Source organism: Panthera pardus, unplaced genomic scaffold (assembly GCF_024362965.1).
Source record: "Panthera pardus isolate Hobbes unplaced genomic scaffold, ASM2436296v1 HiC_scaffold_24, whole genome shotgun sequence".
Classification (NCBI taxonomy): Eukaryota; Metazoa; Chordata; class Mammalia; order Carnivora; family Felidae; genus Panthera; species Panthera pardus.
In genome coordinates this window covers 126,174,399-126,196,725 of record NW_026526810.1, presented here as the reverse complement: position 1 = coordinate 126,196,725, position 22,327 = coordinate 126,174,399, and the positions used below count along the sequence as shown (strand labels likewise).

At 37.6% G+C, this 22,327-nt stretch overlaps 1 protein-coding gene across 8 annotated transcripts in view; it reads left to right on the top strand.

Moving 5' to 3' along the window:
- The window catches only part of RPS6KA5 (ribosomal protein S6 kinase A5), a 181,446-nt gene that overhangs the window by 39,103 nt on the left and 120,016 nt on the right, over positions 1–22,327 (top strand). For all 8 annotated transcript variants that reach the window (XR_008417293.1, XR_002083628.2, XR_002083627.2 and 5 more), the window contains one exon: positions 10,272–10,343. Coding sequence is in view for 3 of the 8 variants with exons in the window: in XM_019462028.2 (XP_019317573.1) it covers positions 10,272–10,343 (72 nt within the window). In the remaining 5 variants the exon portion in view is untranslated. The remainder of the gene's footprint in view (positions 1–10,271; positions 10,344–22,327) is intronic.

Here is a 22,327-nt window from a genome sequence, read left to right as displayed (position 1 = left end):
TGAGGACTTTTTTCTTAAAGTGTTTGCTCCTCTCCTAATAACTTGTTTTCCCTCTGCCCTTCTAAGTTCTTTGGGACCTCTGGAACAAAAGACAGATTAATATGAGAAGAACATACAAATTTATGTAAAAAGTCTTATGTGACATGGGAGCCTTCATAAGGAAAGGAAGACCCAGGAGACATAAACCTGTGCATTATCGTGTTAGGTTTGATGGAGTGGAAAGTTGTAGAAAAGGAGTAAGAGAGGACCAAGGTATGAGGTAAGTGTGGTAACTGGAGAGAAACCTAGCAAGGCCTGTTTGTTCACACTCCTCCCTGTGTCCCTTGTCTACAGAGATAGGGATGCTCATGGGACTCCTGGGTGGCTTAGTCAGTTAAGCATCTGACTCTTGATCTCGGCTCAAGTCATGATCTCATGGTTCATGAGTTCATGCCCGGCATCAGACTTCTGCACTGATGGCGCTGAGCCTGCTTGGGATTCTGTCTCTCCTTCTCTCTCTGCCCCTCCTCCGCTTGTGTGCTCTCTCTCTCTCTCTCGCTCTCTCAAAATAAATAAATAAATTAACTAAAAATATTTTTTTTATAAAAAATAAAAATGAAAAAAAGAGATAGGGATGCTCCTTCCTCTGGTACAGGGAGGGTGCGTTTCACAGGAGGTCTTGCTTCAGGGGAAGGTCAGAAACTCCTTCCTGTACCTGCTGTTGATTCTGAGATTACTTCAGTTTAAAATATCCACCATGCCAAGGTGCTGTGTTTGGTGGGTGGATGGCATGTTCTGAGCCCCATCAGTGTGCTGTCTCTGCCAAACTTCAGTTCCTTGTCTAGAACTGTCTACATGGCAGCCTTTTCGGAATGCCTAGCTGTCCCTCCAAAATCAGTGTTGAAACCCCAAAACTTCCCCGTTCAACTTCCCCTTTCCACAGTATTCACCAGTAACACTACCATTCACCAGACTTTCATTTCTTGTACTTTAGATATGGGGCCAAAGGGCAGAGGGAGGAACAGAGTTTCGTTTATTTATTTATTTTTGAAAGTGGGGACCCTGTCCTGTTTACTTTTGTGGTCTCAGCACCCAAATCCCAAATCAGGGGTTCAGCAAATGTTTCTTGAACTGAATATTGCAGTGATTCTTAGGTTCGCCCGTTCCTCTTTGCTCTAGTGTCTACTCAGACCAGAGTCTTGTTAACACACATCTGGTTTATTGCATTAACCTCACCACCTTTTAGCTTTAGTCTTCCCCTTGCTGCTTTCCACATGGCACACTACTGCCAAAACAGTTTTCTAAAACCTTACTTTCATCTTGTCAAGAGCCATTATTGTTTATGGATTCAATTGAAACCAGTCTGGCATTCTAAGTTTTGAATCCCCTAGTTTCCTGTTCCTACTTGATGTAATATTTTTCTGTTTTTCCCACATAAGCCCATTGTAGCTAATTAGAACAATCCTCTTCTTATTCTGTGTTAGGAAAAGACTTATTCCTACTTATGCTTTTGCTCCTGATATTCTTCTAGCCCAGAATTCCCTAGCTGATCTCTTATTTTCAAATCATATACTTCTTAAAGACCTAACAGCTGGCTCATGTGTCAGTAGGTACTCAGTGAATGTTTGTTAAATGAGTAAATGAGAACTTGTATTCTCAGTGAGCATTTGTAAGTAGCTTTACATGACAATGATATCCCCCCCAATATCCATAGACTCCATAATCCTTTCTAATCAATTACATTTCTTGTAGTTTATTGCAAGTTTATTAAGTGATTAATCCATTGGATAAAATGGTATCTGAGTACCTCACTCATTTACTAACAACTTACTTGAAATGGCTTCAAAAGCATTCTTCTTCTTCTTTACTTTTACTTTAATTGTAAAAGTGCTTTAAATTAAGCCTTTTCTTAGCTTTAACACAAGTGAATTCTTGGATCTAATCAAATGATTTCGGCACATGCTCTGAGCAATTACATTTGTGCAGCTTAGCAGAAACTATGGCAACAGAATGAAAAATGTGTTTTTCCTGATTGTTTTCCTCCATGAGATTGGGAAGTTCCAACTTAAACATCTCAAGTTAAAAGAAATGGTCATAGATAAGATGCGTTACAAATTACTTTTGGTGGAATTGCCTAGAAAGTTGGGTTAAGAAGCCATTTATCAATCATAAGTTTATGGCTCAAATCCTGGAAGGAGGTGCCAAGGATTACAAATAGTAATCTTTGCTGGGAATATGGGAGATTTTCAAGGTTTACTTTAGACCTATTTATATTGTCTATTTTTTTAAGCCACAAACCAGGATTATTTTATAATAATAGAACAAACAACAAAGTTATTTAAATTTGGGAGAAAAGACAGTTATCTGGTTTGTCTAAATTTATTATTTAAAAAAATACATCAGTCATATTTTCCTACACAGGCACACAACCATATTATTATACAAGGAACCAAAGGAATCCAGTTGTAGTGTAAAACACCAAGTACTTTATATTCATTGTGTAAGACAAGATTTTTCCTTTAAGAGCTATTAATAGGTCAGACTGTTTTCTAAAGAGAATCAGTTAAACAACTGAAATTCGTTTAAGTTTTGGCAAATCTTTTGTAAAGTTCCATTGACTTCTTGTAAAGGAACTCATGAAATTCACCCTTAAAAGTGATTTCCTTATCAGGAAATATGCATTATAGGATAATAACACTAATGAAGAAGTGAAAGATTTTCAATGGGGGTAGTTTCCAATATCTTAATAAGAAAAAAATTGGTGAAAATTGCTTTATGAAAGCATTATCTTTTCTAAATGAATAAACTGAGTAATGCATTAATGTAAAAAAAAATCCTTTTGATGAGAAGAGACTGTCTAAGCTGATTAACAATAGAGATAGGCCTAACATAGATCTTGAAAGGTTTAAAAATATTTTCTTTGTTTTAGTCTGCGCTTACTAATATTTAACAACTCATGAGATAGGCATTGAAATAGCTGCTAGACACAAATAACTGACATGGTTGTACTATTATGTACTAATTAATAGCTTATGTAGCAACTAAATAGTTTGTTGATATTCTTTGTTATTTTATATATTTGTGAAGAGGTTTCATAAGGCATTCTTTCTGTGGGAAGGAGTTAATCCTTTTAGTTAGGATTTGGGAGCTGAGGGTAAGGTTTTGGTGCCATTAAGTTATTAGAGCCAGAAATCCAGAAATGCCCAACCTCTGCCCAGCCAATCTACTCTTATCCTTTGGGAGTCATGAGGGGACTGTCTGCAAGGAACAGTAGTAGCCAGTGGGACTCAGAGGTGCCACATTAATAAAGGCTTGTAAACTTCCAGCACATCAGTGTAGAAGTCTCCTTAACAGTGGCCTTGGTGCAAGCAGTTTGGGCTTAAGGCCTATGTCAGGACTCCTGCTTCCCTTCCAACTTCATCCAATCACCAATCACCCCATCACATTCAATCAGCATGTTGAGATGAGTGTTTGATTTGGAGGGGAGGGGCACCTGGGTGGCTCAGTTGGTTGAGCATGGGACTCTTGATTTTGGCTCAGGTCATGATCCCAGGGTTGTGTGATTGAGCCCCATGTCAGGCTCCACACTTACTGTGGAGCCTGCTTAAGATTCTCTCTCTCTCTCTCTCTCTCTCTCTCTCTCTCTCTCTCTCTTTCTCTGTCTCTCTCTCTTTCTCGCTCTCAAAAAAAAAAAAAAAAAACTGGAGGGGAGAACAAACTAGTAAGTGAACCAAGTCCCAAAAGAACCTCTGAATCTGCTTAGTTGATTATCGTATACAGTAGTCTCCCACCTTACCCACGGGAGATCGATTCCAAGACCCCCAGCAGATGCCTGAAGCCACAGATAGTACCAAACCCTCTATATACTATGCATTCTCCTATACATATATACCTATAATAAAATTTACTTTATAAATTAAGCACAGTAAGAGATTAACAACAATACTTAATAATCAGGACAGTTACAACAGTGTACTGTAATGAAAGTTGTGAGACTGTGGTCACTCTCTCAAACTATCTTATTGAACTGTACTCACCCTTCTTGTGATGATGTGAGAAAATAAAATGCCTGTGTGATGAAGAGCTGAGGTGAGGTGGATGATGTAGGCATTGTAACATAGCGTTTGGCTACTATTGACCTTCTGAGGATGGTCAGAAGGAGGATCATCTGTGCCCGGCCCATGGTGAACTGTGAGTAACTGAAACCACAGAAGGTGAAACTGTGGATAAGGGGACTGCTGTGTAGTGAAGGAGAAGTGCAAGAGAATGGCCACTGCGCCCCAGGAGGTCAGGCCAGGCCAGGCCAGGAGTTGGAGGCAATGAAACAAACCTTGTGTGGAGACTGTTGCTTTAACACAGTGACCCCACCTACTGTTAACTGTGCCCAGTCAGGATTTTGGACTCCTGAATAATTAGATTAGTAACTGCTCTTACCTGTGGGTAGGACTAGACAGGGGGTGGGCAGAGGCTTGCCTGGCACAGGAAAAGGAGCTCCTGCAAGCACAATAAAGTGCCATTTACTTTCACGTAGGAAGGCAAACAATGGACAGTTCTGTCTCTCAGTTCTAAATGCTCGGTTCTGGTACGGTCTGGCCCCAGGGATGGAGTAGCTCCTGATCAGCATACATTTTGGACTTTACTAAGGCGTGTAATGACTCAGAAACGCAGATTTCTGTGATTGGCTGATGTTTACTTTACCTCCAGGGTGAAATACAATGTGTAAATATTTTAAGTCTTGTTCTAATAAATGTTGGTATTGTGCTGGGAAGTTGGAGCTCTTGATCTTGGCTTAATAATTTAATTAAGAGGAATATAGTTTTAGACTTTCATATTCAAAGGCTTCTAAATAGTGACAATAGCACAGAAATGAGAACCATTTAGACACCTAGACTCACATGCCCAAACATATGTTTGTTGGTTCTTAGGATTCTATATATAGTATCATATTTACCATTTGTCTATATGTGTTTTATTGTTAACACAGTGAAAAAAGTCTTTATAACTGATAAATTCTTCCTCATGCCTAAATATTGATAGAGCTTCCTATTAATTTGCTTCCATATGTCTGATTACTCACTTTGCCTAACAGATGTCGTGTAAAAGAATTATATGGATATTAAGTTCAAGATCCCTGAGTTGGGCTTATAACAAATTACCTTTTTAATTTTATTTTACTCTTTGAAGTTAACTTGCGAAGGGAGCAGTTAAAGTAGAAACTCTGTAATTGTAGGGGAGGAGAACCTTTCCCTTCCTTTCTTCTAGGTTCTTTGGCTGGCCTAATAATTAAATTGATATAACACAAGTTAACAGGGGGAAAAAAAACACATTTAATTTTGTATGTACAGGAGCCTAAAGAAATACAAGACTGAAAGAAGTGACCAAAGCAGGTAGCTTTGTGAAGAATTGACAAAAGGGTTTAGGCTCGGGTATCGAATTAGGGAGGCAGTAACAGTTTGTTTATATAGCTTTCTTGGCCCTAAATCCCCTATTTCTGATAATAAGGATGCCTTCTACCCTCCTAGTACAGGGAGGATACCTTTCAAATGAGAGATTTATTTGCTGCCTTCAGGGTAGACCCAGGAGGTCACTGTCCTTTCACTGGCTGTGTCTTAAGGAACTTTAATTCTAAAGAACCAGTATGCCAAAGTGGCGTATTTGGAGGGGGCGTGTTCTGCTCCCCTTCATGATGTTGACTGTAATGAGGGAAGACTTATGTTTCTCATAATTTCACAAAAAGACCGTCTACTGGAGAATTCCATTGTAGAAAACAGCTGTAAAATCTGGATTTAATGTAAAAAGCAACTATTTAAGGCACTGGAGAGTGAACAGAAGCAGATAGACTCTACTGGGGAGTACACAGTTGGAGGAGGGAAGGGAGGGAGCTATAAGAAGTAACTTTGCCTTTTCACTGATTTTAGCTTCAGGCTAAGTACAGTCTGTACTCTGGGGACTCTGGTGGAAAAACAGTAGTCTCTTTGGCCAGGGAGACTAGAAAACTGAAACCAGAGAACCCTGATCACTGAAGATAGGGGAGAAATCCCAGAAAAAGAAGAGCCAGAGGAGGGGGAGTCCTTAGCTTTTGTGAGCACACATCTCTGACTGCCCTCTGAGCCCTGCGTGAGTACAGTGGACTCAGAAAAACTCGGGTAAAGACAAAGAATCTCAACTGGACTGGAGCTGCCTCCTAAGAAAAATAGTTTACAGTTCAAGCCGACCCAAGATATTTGCCGGCTGAAGGAAAGAAACAACTGTCACTGGAGAAAAAAACAATCTCTCATCTCCACAAATTAACATTTCTACAGTCCATAATTACCCCATATATGGAGAATCAAGAAAATGGAACATATCAGAGAGGAAGAAAATCAGTTGAATTCTACCCTGAGATGAACGAGATATTGGCTGTACCAGGCAAGACTTTTAAAGCAGCTGTTATAATATCCTCAGTGAAATAAAACGTCATGCTCTCAGTGAAAAACAAAACAAGAAATCCTATCAGGAAAATAGAAACAATGAAAAAGAACCAAATGGAAGTTCTAGAGTCGAAAAATACAATATTTGAAATAAAAATTCAGTAGCTGGATTTAACAGTTGAATGGAGGTGCAAAAGGAAAAGTACATGAACTTTGAAGATAGAGTAATAGAAATCAATTTGAAGAACAGAGAGAAAACATATTGGGGGGGGGCGGAATGAACAGAGTCTCAGGGACTTTTCAGGTTGAATCAAACAGTCTAACATGGACATAATTGGAATTTCAGAGGAGAGACAGAATGGGATAGAAAATTTTCTTTTGAAAAATTAAGGCTGAAACCTCCCAAATTTGATGAAAAACAAACTTACAGATACAAGGTCCTTAGTGAATACCAGGGTGACTGAACCCAAAGAAGTCCACATCAGTACACATCACGGCAAAACTTTCAAAAGCAAATGTTGAAAGCAGTAAGAGAAACATGATACATTTAAATTACTGCCTTCACCTGGGAAACCATGGAGGCCAAAAGAGAATGGAAGAACATGTTTATATAAAGTGCTGGATATTGAGGAGGGCACCTGTTGAGATGAGCACTGGGTGTTGTATGGAAACCAATTGGACAATAAATTTCATATTAAAAAATAAATAAATAAGCAGGAAAAAAAAAGTGCTGGAAGAAAAGAAAAAAGCCTGTCAACCCAGAATTCTTTATCGAAGAAAAATATGCTTCAAAAATGAAGAGGATTCCAGATTTAGTTAGTGGCAGCAGTGACCCAACTTGTGAATAGACTAAAACGCATGGACAGATACGCTTTAAGAGGGTGAGTTTTATGGAATGTGAATATCTCAATAAAAAGATTTGAATGAAGGTAAGAAAGACTCTTTCAGATCAAAGAAAACTTGGAGAATTCTGCGCTACAAGAAATGTCAAAGGAAGTTCTTCGAGGCTCAAGAAAACTTACACCAGATGAAATTTTGGATCCTTGGAAAAGATAAGAAAGATCATCAAAAATGATAAATATCTACAGAAATGCAGAAGTCTCTCTCTTTCCTCTTTCTTTGTAAATCATATAAGGAAAACTGATAGCATTGTCTTGTGCATAATCGCATATATAGAAGATATTAACTCCATTTAATATATATCAATATTCCATAAAGAATGATTACAAAGTTTCTACAGTTTTAGGGAAATGGAACAGTATTAATTATAAGAGGACTGTGGGTAATTAAAGATGTACACTACTCCTTAGGGCAACAACTGCACTAATAATGTAACAAAGTAGAGCTAAAATGCCACGTGAAAATTGAAATGAAATTCTAAAAACCATTTAAATGTTTTGCTGTTGCTGTTTTTAAGTCAGGAAAGTAGAAACATGGGAACAAACAGAAAAAACAAGTCAAGGGGCGCCTGGCTGGCTCATTTGGAAGAGCATGCGACTCTTGATCTTGGGGTTGTGAGTGCAGGCCCCACGTTGGGTGTAGAGGTTACTTAAATAAAGGGAAGAGGCAAGTTAAAAACAAGCAATAAAATGGTAAACCCAAATCCAGCCATCTCAACAATTTCATTAAATTGTCAGTAGGTTAAGTTCAATGGGTGTAGGGTTTGGTGTGCAAAATTAAAAAGTTCCAGAGATCTGTTGCAAACACAGTACATGTACTTAACACCACTGTATTATATACTTAAAAATGGTTAGGGTGGTAAATTTTATGTTACATGGTTTGACCACAATTAAAATATTTTAATTATACATTTAGTTAAACTTTGGAAGGACACTGAAGTCACTTATCCCCCTGAAACTTTTAATTCTAGAAGTTCGCAGTTGGGTCTGACTTGCTTGAAGTTGGAGGCCCAGAGCATTATTTATTTGCAAACACTTATAATGATGCTCAGTGGCACACAACAAGCTCCGTATAAATTTAACTCCTTGAATCCGCATCAGATCCCTATGAGGTAGGTGTTATTTTATTTTCTGCCATTTTATTATGGACATTTTCAAATATACAGAGAATTTGGAAGAACTACATGTTGAACACCCTCCCACTCACTGTCTAGATTCTGTAATTAACATTTATCGTATTTGCATTATCACATATCTGTCCATACCTCTATTCACCCCTTAATCCATCTTATTTTTTTAAGCATTTCAAAGCAAATTGCAGAAATCAATATGCTTTGAGGGTAGATATTTTTATTATCCTCATTTTACACTAGAGGGGACCTGAGACACAGAGAAGTTAATTAATTTGTTCAAGGTCACGTGGCTTTTAAGTGGTAGAAATAGAATTTAGCTTAGGCCTCCTTTAACCACATCTATAGAATGCTGGTTGGCACAATATTAATAGGTATTGCCATAAAAAATAATTTTGTGATCCAATAAATTTGGTAAATACAGTATCTGAGTTTTAGATTCACATGCAGATTTTCATGGTGTAGAATCTATGAAGTTCAGCAGTAAAGAAACCTGTAACCTGATTAACTTTGTTTAAGCCGAGAATTTCAGGTTTATTTGACTTGAAAGCATCTTTTCCCCCTAAACATAACACCAATTAACATCTTGTAGTATAGGACCAGAATCAATGGAATATATTTTGGAAAATGCTCATTTGTAAGATATCCTAATTTTGTTTATCTAGGACAGAATATTTTTTTATTAAATTTTTTTTTTAACATTTATTTATTTTAGAGAGACAGAGCATGAGTGAGGGAAGGGCAGAGAGACACAGAATCTGAAGCAGGCTCCAGGCTCTGAGCTGTCATCACAGAGCCCAATGCAGGGCTCAAACTCACAAACCACGAGATCATGACCTGAGCTGAAGTCCAATGCTTAACCGACTGAGCCACCCAGGTGCCCCTGAAGACTTCATTTTTTAGAGACTTCATTTTTTAGAAGACTTCATTTTAATTTATAGAGAATTGAGCAGGAAGTGCAGAGAGTTCCTTCAGAGCACCTGCCTCCACCTTCTCCCAGAGCCTCCCCTCTGAACATCTTACATTAGTGTGTCTCATTTGGTACAGCCTATGAGCCAATTCTGTGACGTTATTTTCACCCGAAGCCCACAGTTTACAGAGCTCCTTCTTTCTTGTAGTTGTGGTAAAATACGTATCATATACATATCAAATTTACCACTTTAACCAGTTTTTAAAAATGTTTTAAATGTTTATTTATTTTTGACAGAGAGAGAGAGAGAGACAGAGCATGAGCAGGGGAGGGGCAGAGAGAGAGGGAGACACAGAATTTGAAGCAGGCTCCAGGCTCTGAGCTGTCAACACAGAGTCCTGCGCGGGGCTTGAACCCACGAACTGTGAGATCATGACCTGAGCTGAAGTCGGACGCTTAACCAGCTGAGCCACCCAGGCGCCCCCAGAATATGTTTTTAAAGAGTTAATACTTTCAGACAAATTTTAGAGCTGGCAGAGATCTTAGATTTTATTCAGGTCTGACTTTTGATTTTGGCTCAGGTCATGATCTCGCGGTTGGTTAGTTCCAACCCCACACTGGGCTCAGTGCTCACAGTGCAAACCCTGTTGCACATACTCTGTCTCCCTCCCTCTGCCCTTTCCCCACTTGTGCTATCTCTCTCTCTCCCCCTCTCTATCTCTCTCTCTCTAATAAATACATGTTAAAAGTTTTCCTGTAATATATAACATACAGAGAAGTATACAAAACATAGCTGTGTAGTTTAACAAATAATTATAAAGTGAACCCTGGCTTAACTACCCAAGTCAAGTAGTAAAATATTGCTGGTATTTCAGAAGCCCCCAAGGGCCCCCTCCTGTTCCTGACCCTCTTAATTATTTCTTTTTTCTCTTTCTTTTTTTAGCTAATTTAACAGGACATGCAGAGAAGGTGGGGATTGAAAATTTTGAGCTCCTCAAGGTCCTAGGAACTGGAGGTAAGTCTTAAAAAAGCATTTGTTACTCCTATGACAAAGGATTGATATCTCCAATACAGAAATCAGTTAAAATTTTAAAAGCGTAAGGAATCCAGTGGGAGAACTGTCAAAGAGCACAAACAAACGATTCATAGAAAAAATACAAAAGGAAAAATTTGGAAGAATTGGCAGGGATTTAGGAAAACCAATTTCTTTTACCCTGCTGTTGGGAATGTAAATTAGTTCAGTCTTTACATAGGACACAATACTAAAATCCCTAAAATTTATAGAGAGCTTGTTACTTGCCAAGTATTCTGTGAAATACTTTATGCTGATTAACTCATTCACTCCTCACTCCATTTTATTCATATCCACTGGTCATCATTGTTAGTAACGAAAAACCCAAGACCCTTCAGAAACCTAACAAAAGTTAGGTTTGAGTTTGGTTAAATTGAACAGGGATCTTTATGTTTTGTAATTTAGACAATAAGATTGAAATGATGTGTTTTTAACATTTTTGAAAATTCTCCATAATGTAAGAAGCTTATTAATAAGCTTAAAAAAAGGCTACAGACGAGAGTGTGCAACATACCATTTCTGTATGAATCAATGTCTACATGTGCACTTGACCCTTGAACAATGCAGGGGGTTACCGGTGCCAACCCCTGCACTGTTGGAAATCTGTGGGTAACTTTTGGTTCCCCCAAAGCTTAACTACTAATACAGTCTACTGTTGATGAGAAGCCTTACTGATAGCATAAACAGTTGATTAACACATAGTTTGTATATGTATTATATGCTGTATTCTTGCAATTAAGAAAGCTAGAGAAAAGGAAATGTTATTAAGAAAATCATAAGAAATAGAAAATATATTTGCAGTACTACACTGTATTTATCAAAAAAAAAATTACATGTATAAGTGGACTCATGCAGTTCAAACCTCTGTTGTTGAAGGGTCAGCAGTATATATGAATATAGAAAATTCTGTGGAAAATCACCAAAATGATAACAGTGGTTGTCTCAGGTGGTAGGATTTTGGACGATCTTGGTTTTCTGCCTTATACATTTCTGTGCCTCCTGGATTTTTGCTGCTGCCATTCTTGCTGCTCAAGAGTCAGGGCCTCTTGGACGTACAGCCTGTGCAGTTGCAGAGACCCCCACACTCAGAAGAGCCCCATGTTAGGTTTAATGCTCTGCTTTCACTGTCCTGAGATTCTAAGTACTTCATGAGCAGAGCATCCCACATTGTCATTCTGCAGTCGGCCCACAGTCGGCTGACTGTGGGCAAGTCAGCCCACACAGCTGGTCTTGCCAGGAACGCACCTGGTCTCTTCAGCTCTCTCTCTGGGATGTGTTGCTCTGTAGGTATGCTGCTGTGAGAACTTGGGACTCTCATTTTCCATCTTTAAGGTAGGGATGAAAAGGAGGATTTTAATTCTTTATTTTTGCAGTCTCAACAGGCCCTATTGTCTCTTTCCTGGAAGGGGAGGGAGAGCCTCAGAAAACAGACTATTTTTCTTCTCCACTAAAGTTTAGCTTCACACTCTCAGGGGCCTGTATGCCTTCCTAGATTCCCAGCCTCTTACCTGCCGTTGTCCGCAGGAAGGCACCTGCCCATAGATTCCTAAGTGCCGAGGCTTTTAGCAGGAGAAAAGTCCTTTCTCCTGGGCTTCCAGGATCAGTCCCAGCCACTGCCCTCGCATACCACGTATGCAATTTGTCTTTAGGTCATTCGGTATTGAGCTGTCATGCCTAGGGCCTTGCCATATAAATTTTCATGATTTTCCTGAGTAGTTCAGCATATTGTATAGAGCCAGCCTTTACAGCTGCCAGTGCATAAGCCCTATAATTTATTTTCATCAGCTAAATATTTTATTGTCAGGAAGAGTTTAGTATAATTGTCAACTTGGGAGAGTTTACTGTGCATTCTCTCCATCAGATCATTTGTAAAGATGTATTTTTGAAACAAACTAGCCTCACCCTACCATATCATTAAGAAATCATGCAAAATATCAAAATAATGTCTTTTATTCTTAACATTTGTTTCCTCTTTCAAAGGCAGTATCTCCTCGAAGAAGAAGAAGGGTCACAACTTCTTGACTGTGACTGAATTTCCTTAGAAATAGTTTGTGGCATTTTGTCAAAGGCTTTTTCAGGTCAATTTATGTTATAGCCACAGAATTTGTTTTATCTGCATGTTTTTTATTCTAATAGCTTTACTGCAATATAATCACATGCCATATAGTCCATCCATTTAAAGTGTACAAGTCAGTGGTTTTAGTATATTTACAGAGCTGTGCAACCATCCCCCCAGCCAGTCTTAGAACATTTTCCTTACCTCAGAAAGAAACGATGAACCCTTTGTGTATTACTTCCCAAGCTTGCCATCCTCCCAGCCCTAAACAACCACTGACCTACTTTCTATACATTATATTTGCCTGTTCTGGATATTTCATGTAATTGAATCATATAATTTGTGGTCTTTTGTGTCTGGCTTCTTATAGTTAGCATAATGTTTTATAGATTCATCCATGTGGTAGCATGCATCAGTATTTCTTTCCTTTCCATGGCTTAATAATATCCCTCTATATGGATATACCACATTTTGTTTATCCATTCATCCGTCAGTGGGGTTTTTGGATTGTTTCTGCCTTTTGGCTATTATGAACAATGCTGCTGTGAGCATTCATGTATAAGTTTTTGTGTGAACATGTGTTTTAATTTCTCTTGGGTACATAGCAGTGGATTGCTATTCCATGTGATAATTCTATGTTTAATTTCTTGAGGGACTACTAGACTGTTTTCTAAAATGGCCACATCATTTTACATTCCCACCATTTTATATTCCCACCAGCAGTGTATGAGGGTTTCAATATCTCCACAACCTTATCAACACTTGCAGCTGGTCTTTTAGAAAATAAGTTATGAAAATCAGCATAAGATCATGTTTTATTCCAGATATGGTCAAAGCCAAAAAACTTTTATTTAATATTAGTGGATAACCTCTCTGAAGCAAAATAGGCATAGAAACTACAGATCTCCTCAAGCCACTATTAACATGTAATATTAATTAATTTTCATCGCTGAATTTTATAACATGTAACAAAAACCATGAAACTAATTCTGTTCCTTGATCTGTCAATTTTATATTTGGCAGTATATTCCAAATACATAAGTAGAAATAGAAAGGCAGTTTATGTTCTCTTTCTGATAAGATGACAGCTTGCATATCTTGGAAAATCTTCCTCATTTTTAAACCCCTGAAGTGCTGGATAAAAACCTCTAAAGAAAGTCTACTAAATAGTATAGGTCAGCTTGTAAGAAGAAGAAAAATCCTTGGAATCCAAAAGGAAAACAGAACAGGAATCTAGAGAATAAATAAGCCCCTTGAAGGCAAAGGTTATTCTGGGGAAATGTACCAGTAGATTGTGAGCAGGTTCTTTGGACTTAGCATTTCCATGCCTGGTATGAGGGACATCATCTAAGACTCCCGAGAGGTAGAAAAGGCTACTGCTTAGCAAACCACTAAATAAGAAAAAAAAAAAAAATCCAGTATGCAAAGGGAGGTGCAGAGGAAATTTTTCTGCCTCAGCATTGGCTCTGGGTGAAGGGAAAAAATAAATAAATAAAAGCGTTCCCTGAGCATTCACAATATAAGCCAGGCATCATGCGGGTTTGCGGCTTGAATTTGTACACATTTGTGTAATTCCAAAGAACAAAAAATAGGTAGGAATTTAGTTTACAGTCGTACTGAGTTGGTAGTATTCCCAGGTGCCTAGGAAAAGCAAATGTAAATCCTCTTTGAAAGAATAAACTGTTACCTAGACCATAAAGAAGTATCGAAGAAAGTTTTACAGACATGGTCTTAATTGTCAATGATCACAACATCCAAGAAGCAAGTCTCCATGAGTGAAAGACGTGGAAACAACAAATAGCAAAATTAGACCTGTAGAGACTATTGGAATTATTAGGTCTGAAATATGATATAAATGTTGATATGGTCTTTAAAATTAAACAGAGCTTTGATGGTAATATTAAGGAAAAAAAGCATGCTACAAAATGGACAGATTTGAAAGAGAACCAATAGTAGTTCTAGAAGTTGAAAAAGTAATTCAGATTATAAACTCAGTAGTTGGTTTACTAGCAGATGAGATGTAGCTAAAGAGAATTAACATATTGAGAGATGGATTTGAGGAAAATGTGCAGAATATAAAATGGAGGAAAATGAGATGGCATTTATAAAAGAGAGATTAAGGGGCACCTGGGTGGCTCAGTTGGTTGAGTGTCTGACTTCAGCTCAGGCCACGAGCTGGTTAGTGAGTTTGAGCCCTGCATCAGGCTTGCTGCTGTCAGCCCGTCAGCCGGTCAGTGGGGAGCCCACTTCGGATCTTCTGTACCCCTCTCTCTGCCCCTCCCCTGCTTGTCCTCTCGCAGAAATAAATAAAAATTTAAAAAAAAAGACACTGTAAAAGAGAGATTAAGACATGGAGGACAGAGAGAAGGTACAAGGTTGTCTGATCAGAAATCCTAGCTGAGAATTTACTAAGATTGATTAAACATGTGAATTCACAGGTTGAAGAAACAACAAATTCCAAGCAGACAAGTATATAGAAATTCTCACATGAATACATCATAGAGAAAGTGATGAGCACCAGAGAAATACCCTAAAAGCAGCCAGAGAGAAAAGACTTATTTATGAAGGAACAATGATCAGATAAACAGATGACTTTTCAACAGCTACCATGAAAACCAAGGGAGAGTACACAAATATCTGCAGAATGCCCGGAGAAAATAAGTCCGTTTAGAATTGTATACCCAACAAAACTATTTTTCAGAAGCGAGGGCGAAATAGACATTTTCAGACATACAAAAGCTGAGTGTGTTTTCCACCAACACGTCCTCACTAAAAGAATTTCTAAAAGACCTAGTTGTAGGGAAAAAGGAAAGTAATCTCAGGAGAGTTTCCGAGATGCAAAAAGGATTGGATCTAAAGAAAATCTAAACAACCATAGCTGTAATGTTGAAATTGTGGGGTTAAAAAAAGAAAACTGAATCACTGGACAAAAATAGCATACAGTTTGGGAGGTGATAGGAGTTAGTGTTCTGAGGTAGTATTCCGCAAACTTTAACATGCGCATAAATCTTGCAGTGTGTAAATTTCCAAACTGATTAAAAAAGACCAGTCAACCTTAATATTCTGTAATTGTTAAGGAAATTAGTAAGCAAAAACTTTCTGCCAGGACAATAGTTGATAGAGTTTTAAGAATGAGTTCTGCCAAGCATTCAACACATAGATAATTCTCATCTTCCACAAACTCTTTCAGAGGATAGAAGAGTGGGATTCTTTTTTTCCAGTTCATTGGATGCGGTATGGCTTTGATTTCAAAAACCACAAAGAGAATATGAGGAAGGAAAATTATAGGCCAGTTTCACCCGTGTGAAATTTTTAATAGCGAATTTATCGAAATCAAACCTGGGGTATATTTTCTTTCAACACAGTTAATACTTTGTCGCATTACCTGCTTCAGCTTTTTGAGTGGTATGATTCCAGGTCCTTAAGATAACTCTACAAAGGTGAGGAATGAGTTTATCAAGAACGTTTTACTTGGGCATTTTCATTTCATGCTTTTTCGTTGCCATATTACCAATTATACTCTTACTTCTCTTAGGAGAAGACGGAATAACTAAGGTGTCATTTGTAGGTATTTCTGTATTTAAAATCACATTTTTGATGACTAAATGGAGTAGGTGGAAACTTTTCTTATGAATATAATAAAATCTCAATTTTTATTCAAAAATTTCACCACTAATCTTTCAGTTTCATTACCTTTTTAAGATAATTTTTTTCCAACACCACCTAGAATAATAGAAAAGCCTCATCAGATGTCTTTATGTGTCAAGCCAGGTTTTCTTTGGAAGTGAAACTGAAAATTCTTCTGATGAATTAATTTTTATGTGTTTTGAACTATGTAAAATGCTATTCACCCAATATCTTGAAGACTTTGTGGAATATTAAAATATCAAAGATTTGCTTTTTGATCTCATACTTAAATGCATGTAATATTCGTTTCAAAACCTCTCTTTCACTCAGAGTGTTGATTTATTTCTCTTTCCAGCTATCTTGTTCCTGTTGGTCTATCACTAGTCTGTCGATCAGTTTCCTAAGATAGACACTTGGAAGTAATTTTTGATTTTTCTCTACTTTTTATTTCTTATTTCTTACAAAGTCTTATAATTTTTCCTTCGAAATGACCCTTGGATTGACCTTTTCTGTTCCTTGTGCCATCACTGATAGATATTACCTTGTACATGGATTGTTGCTAGGGTTTTCTTAACTGGTCTGCTTTTCTGCAAGTTCTCTCTTCTGTGTTATGCATTTTACTTATATTCTGTTATAAATGGTATGCATCCTCATTAAAATTCAACATTACTGCGCTTTTCTCCTATTTCAGAATTTATAGTGCCTCCCCCTCCCCCAGTTAATTAATTCAAATCCAAATCCTTTTGCCTTGTTTTCAGACTTAGCTTTGTTTTCTCCTGTCTTTTTTGTCCAGTTACCCTGATATTCCACCTACTTTCTAATCTGGTTACTTTTGTTTTACTCCCCTACATTTAGGCATACTTTCCCATATTCTGATGCTCTGCCTTATCTTTTTTCCCATAATCCTAGTGCTCCTTTTCTCTTCTGCCCGTCCAAATCCTGCCTAGATCCCTTCCTTCTCTGAATTGGGGTGCTGAAATTCCTTTGCAGAGAACACAGCACTGAGTGGTTCTCTGAATTTTCCTTCTTTTCTGCTATTTTCCTTCTAGATTGTAAGCTCTTAAGATCATTTTCATACATCTGTCCAACTCTGTAGCCCTGCCCCATCTCCATAGCTCACAACAGTGTGAGATGATAATGGTCTAATGAGTATATAATTCATGCTCTTGTCTCTAGCATGATTCTTGAGATTGATACCTCCAAGTCCAGGAAATAGCTTTGGTTCATCTTTTAGAATTATACTTGACTCTTGACCAGTGTGGCAGTTAGGGGCACCAACCCCCTGCCTAGTTGAAAATCCGTGCATAACTTTTGGCCCACCAAAAACTTAACTACCCTCCTGTTGACTGGGAACCTTACTGATAATATAAATAACTGATCAACACATATTTTGTGTGTTATATGCATTATATACTGTGCATTTAACAATAAAGCACGAGAAAAGAAAATATTAGGAAAATCGTAAGGAAGAGAAAATACATTTACGGTATTGTACTGTATTTATTTTTAAAAAATTAATGTGTAAGTGGACCTGTGTAGTTCAAACCCATGTTCAAGGATCAACTGTATTTTGTTTCATGATGAAATTTTAGATTGTTTGTGCGAATACTGATTCTGTTTTCATTTCTCTCCTTACCTTTTCTGCTGCTTTACTTTTAACCATTTGCTTTCTCTGAGACATGTGCCCAGGTAGAGGTGAAGAAAGGCTTTAAGCATACCCATTGTGTACATTCTTAGTACTTCTAATGCTTAATGGAATGGAGCATGATGGTTTTAGCTAAAAAAAAAACTTTAGTATTCTCCTTGAATTTTCTTTATTCATCATACATGATCCTGTACTTTGGAGATCTTTTGTCCTTACGCCTCCCCAAAAGTTAGATAAAGTTTGCCATGTGACCACAAAGGGTGCCCCCGAGTTGATTTCCTCTTCCAGTTTTAGTGCATTCACAACTGTGAAGTACTTCGTATCCAGGATGACATAGCAACTTCAGGCTTGAATCTTGATGTTTTCATTACCTACTTGTGTTCCCTGGGTAAATCACTTGAACTCTGAGAGCCTAAGTCCCTATTGGCATAAGTCAATAATACCCATCTCACAGTGTCGTTATAAGATTAATGAAATAATGGATACGAAGTGCCAGTTGCTGGATAACCATCAGTTGTGGTTGTTTATTGAATAGGAAACTCCACTGTAAAGCTATGTCCTAAATTTGAAAAACAAAATTATTTGGGACTTCTTCATAAGGATAATTAGTTTTTTCATATAGATATGTTAGCATATCTGGGAGTAATTTCAACGGAAGTTATATTTCTAATAAGAAAAGTCTAACAAATGAAAAACTGCTTCATAAATGAGATATTGGTAGTTGAAATTTGATGAACATTTCTAAGAAGTTGATTTGTCTATTACCTTAAAAATAACATATCAAATGAAAGGATTGTGTTTCTTATTCTGCTTTCTTCTTTTAACTATACAGACATTTTAGGTTCTGAACACCCTTTTATTTTAGGTTGGCGATCTTATACTTAAATATGCAGAAAATGAGTAATAAAACATTTAGAGTGCCTGACACATAGTAACTGCTGTATAAACTTCAGCTAGTTATGTAACTAAAAGAGAAAGAAGCCCAGCTTCTTAAAAGAGATAATATAATGCATTAGCGAGGTCTCACATGAGCGTGATATGTGTCATTTTTTAACAAATATTTTATGGTACAGCCTAAAATATGTCCAGCAAGAGAGGAATAGAGCCACCAAAGATCGTCCAGGTTTCAGGCTGGTTCTTCTGGTCCATTATCCACTCCACAGCCAGAGTGATCCTTCTTAAGTGCAAAATTGGACATGCCACTTCTCTATTTGAAACTTTCAGTTCAGGGGCACCTAGGTGGCTGAGTTGACTAATAAGCATTTGACTTGATTTCGACTCAAGTCATGATATCACGGTCTGTGGGATGGAGCCCTGCATTGGACTCTGTGCTGACAGCATGGGGCCTGCCTGGGATTCTCTTTCTTCCTCTCTCTTTGCCCCTCCCCAGCTCGTACTCACGCTCTCTCTCTTTCTCAAACACTAAAAATAAACTTTCAGTTCATTCCCATTGCTCTTGGGATTCACTCATTTACATGTGTTTATCAAGAGGCAAGTACTGTTTTGGGTGCTGGGCTTAGAGTAGGCAGTATTAAAAAAAATGATAGATTACATACAAATCTGCAAATTGAATAATAAGGATCTAGGCATTTAATGTAGTCATTTAATATAGAATTATTCCTGAGCTTATGAAACCTTAGAATGAGTACTGGCAAAGTACAGAAATTCAAAATGCCTTACCTCTAGGAATGTCTAGTGGGCAACTATCATTTGTGCCTACCTCAGCCCCTGGTGCCCTTATGAGAAGATAACTTTTTCCTTATTGTGTTGATTTTTTTTTTTGGGGGGGGGGTCATCTAATCAATAGCAGATCTTGCAAGCTGTTGCATGGAAATACTTACTTATCCAGTAGAGAGACCATCTTTTGGTTGCTTACCCCAATCTTAAGTGCCATCCTTGAAATGGTGACTCTGGTGTTCTTTACTCATTTTCCCAGACTCTATGAAAATCATCCTTGATGGGACAGCCTTTTTTTTTTTTTTTTTAATTTATACTTCAGCGTTATCAGAAGCACATTTTCTTTATTAAATGAGACAGATTTCTATTTCTCTTGGGTAATTTGCCACTAGAGGGTGCTAGAAATTACACTAGGCAACTTAAAGACAGCTACTTTTTGGTGATAGGATAAAGGGGAATAAAACTTTGGTTGAATCATGTAAAAGACTATTTTATAAAGTATGCTGACTTAGTCATCATTTGTCATTTTATTCCCTTAAGTGTTTGGAAAATATCCCTATTAAAATAGTACTTTTCCAAGCATGTATTCATGAATTGTCAAAATTGTTATTCAAAAAAGTTTATAATTCTGCATCTGTATATATCCACTGTACCTTATGCTTCAGTGTAAACCTACAGTGTTTATGGAAGCCTTAGAGGTTCAATGTTTGTAATGATTTATGCCATGATCATAAAATGATTCCATAGGAAGATGTTGGTTGACATTGACATGATACAACTTATTACTGATGCTGTCGTAGGTCATGTCAGCTAGAAGCAGAGGCCAGAAGCGTCCGACTTCAGCCAGGTCACGATCTCGCGGCCCGTGAGTTCGAGCCCCGCGTCAGGCTCTGGGCTGATGGCTCGGAGCCTGGAGCCTGTTTCCGATTCTGTGTCTCCCTCTCTCTCTGCCCCTCCCCTGTTCATGCTCTGTCTCTCTCTGTCCCAAAAATAAATAAAAAACGTTGAAAAAAAAAATTAAAAAAAAAAAAAAAAAAAAAAAAAGAAGCAGAGGCCAGGACAGGGATTTAGGTGCATGTGATTAATTGCAGGAATGCTCTCAGGAGAGAGTGAGGGAAGCAGAAGGAGCAGGGGAAGAGCCCAAGCAGCATGTGGTCTAAGCTCGGGTCTAGATTCAGCCTGGACTCATGGGAAGTTTTGGAGCAAAAGTAAGGAGGCAGGCCTTTTGCACCTATGTTAGTCACTGGCTGTAGGCTGCTTGGGTTGGGACGGGTTAGGGAATCACTGTCTACCTTAGGCCTTTCTCCTGAGAAGGAGGCAGCTGTGGATTATCAGCAGCTCTGGTGTATGGGTATATCAGCCTGTCCAAGTGTCACTGGCAGAGCACCCTTCACTTCTACTACAGATGGTATGTAACACTGGCCAATAAGACATAACTGTGTAGCTAAGCAGACAGCTTGTTTGTTGAGGTATAAAGGGAATGATTTATGAATGTGCTTCAAGTAATGGTTGTTCTTACTTCCTTGTTCTTGTGGATGTTTCTTTTAGTAAGATTCTCTGACAATCATATTCATGGGCAATCATTTCCAAGTCTAGACCTCACAGTTGGGCATGGTTTCCTTTGTAGCTTTTTCTTCTTTCCTGCTGGACCAGAATCTTTGGTTTTCAAGTCATTTGGCACCAGGGATAAGATATGGCGCCTGTGATGTAATGGGTCACTCATGTGGAGATAGGCAGGAGTTGGCCACACCCACTTACATATATGCAGTTATGAGCTGGCTTCATGCATGTAGTGTCTTAGTGCTTTCTCTGAAACTTACAAAGTGCTGATCTAGAAAATTTTACACAATTAGTCTTTAGTTACTCAAGCTAATGCAGTATGCACAAATGGTAGCCATAGATAGTTATTCCTGTGACTATTTTTATTTTCAACCTTTGTACATGTTAAGTCTTTTTTAGACGCTATCACCATCCATAAGAAAATGTACTGTTTTGTGTTCCTGATTCAGCTGTACAACTGTTTCTGACCATTGACGTAGTTAAGCAAATGGGTCAAATGGCCGTGTTTTTAGTTTAAAAACTACAACTGGATTAAATCTAGAATGCTGGCACTTTTATTATGTCTCATCCAGATCCTCTGTATTACATATCTTCAGAAGGATATAAATGTTTATGCCCCAAACAAATGGCCTACCTCAGTGTCTTTTATAAAAATCACTGCTTATGATTTCATACGCTTTTACTGTGCCTCTTTTGTTTACTTACAGCATCTATTTATTTAATCGTGTTTGGGGTTCATAGCTTTTCCTTATATCTTAGAAGAATATTTTAGTCTGCCTTAATTAATTTGATACATTTGGGGTGTTTTTGATTTTACAAATCAAAGCAGTGGCCAATTTTTACAAAATAGTTATATGAAATGGCTCAGATTCTCCTTTTTTTTCCTCTAACAATTTTATCTCTCTAAAAATTGTATTTCTTTAAAATTTTTTTCTTCAGACATTTTTTCTTTTAAAATTTGAAATATTTCATTTTATAGGTATGTATTTTTTAATATTTGGAATTTAGTGTACAGTTAAGATATCTGTTGTATAAAGGAATTTAGGAATCAATGCTTGTTTGATAAATATATAAAGTCAAGTGCATTTATTTTAAATATGTTTTGAAATTTACCTTCTTTCAAAAAGAGATTTAAGGGCATTTTCAAGATAAAAAAGAGAGAACCTTAAAAAAAAAAAAGTGAAAGCCAGATAAAAGGAAAGTGAAATAGATTTTACAGACATCCGGGGTGAGATAGGCATTATAATTGAGTCTTAAATTTAACTCTGAGGTTATTAGGAGGTAGGGATAAAAGGGAAAATTCTGTGGCTTACATAATTTTTTTTTTAAAGGAAAGGCATATAAATTTACTTAGAACAGTGA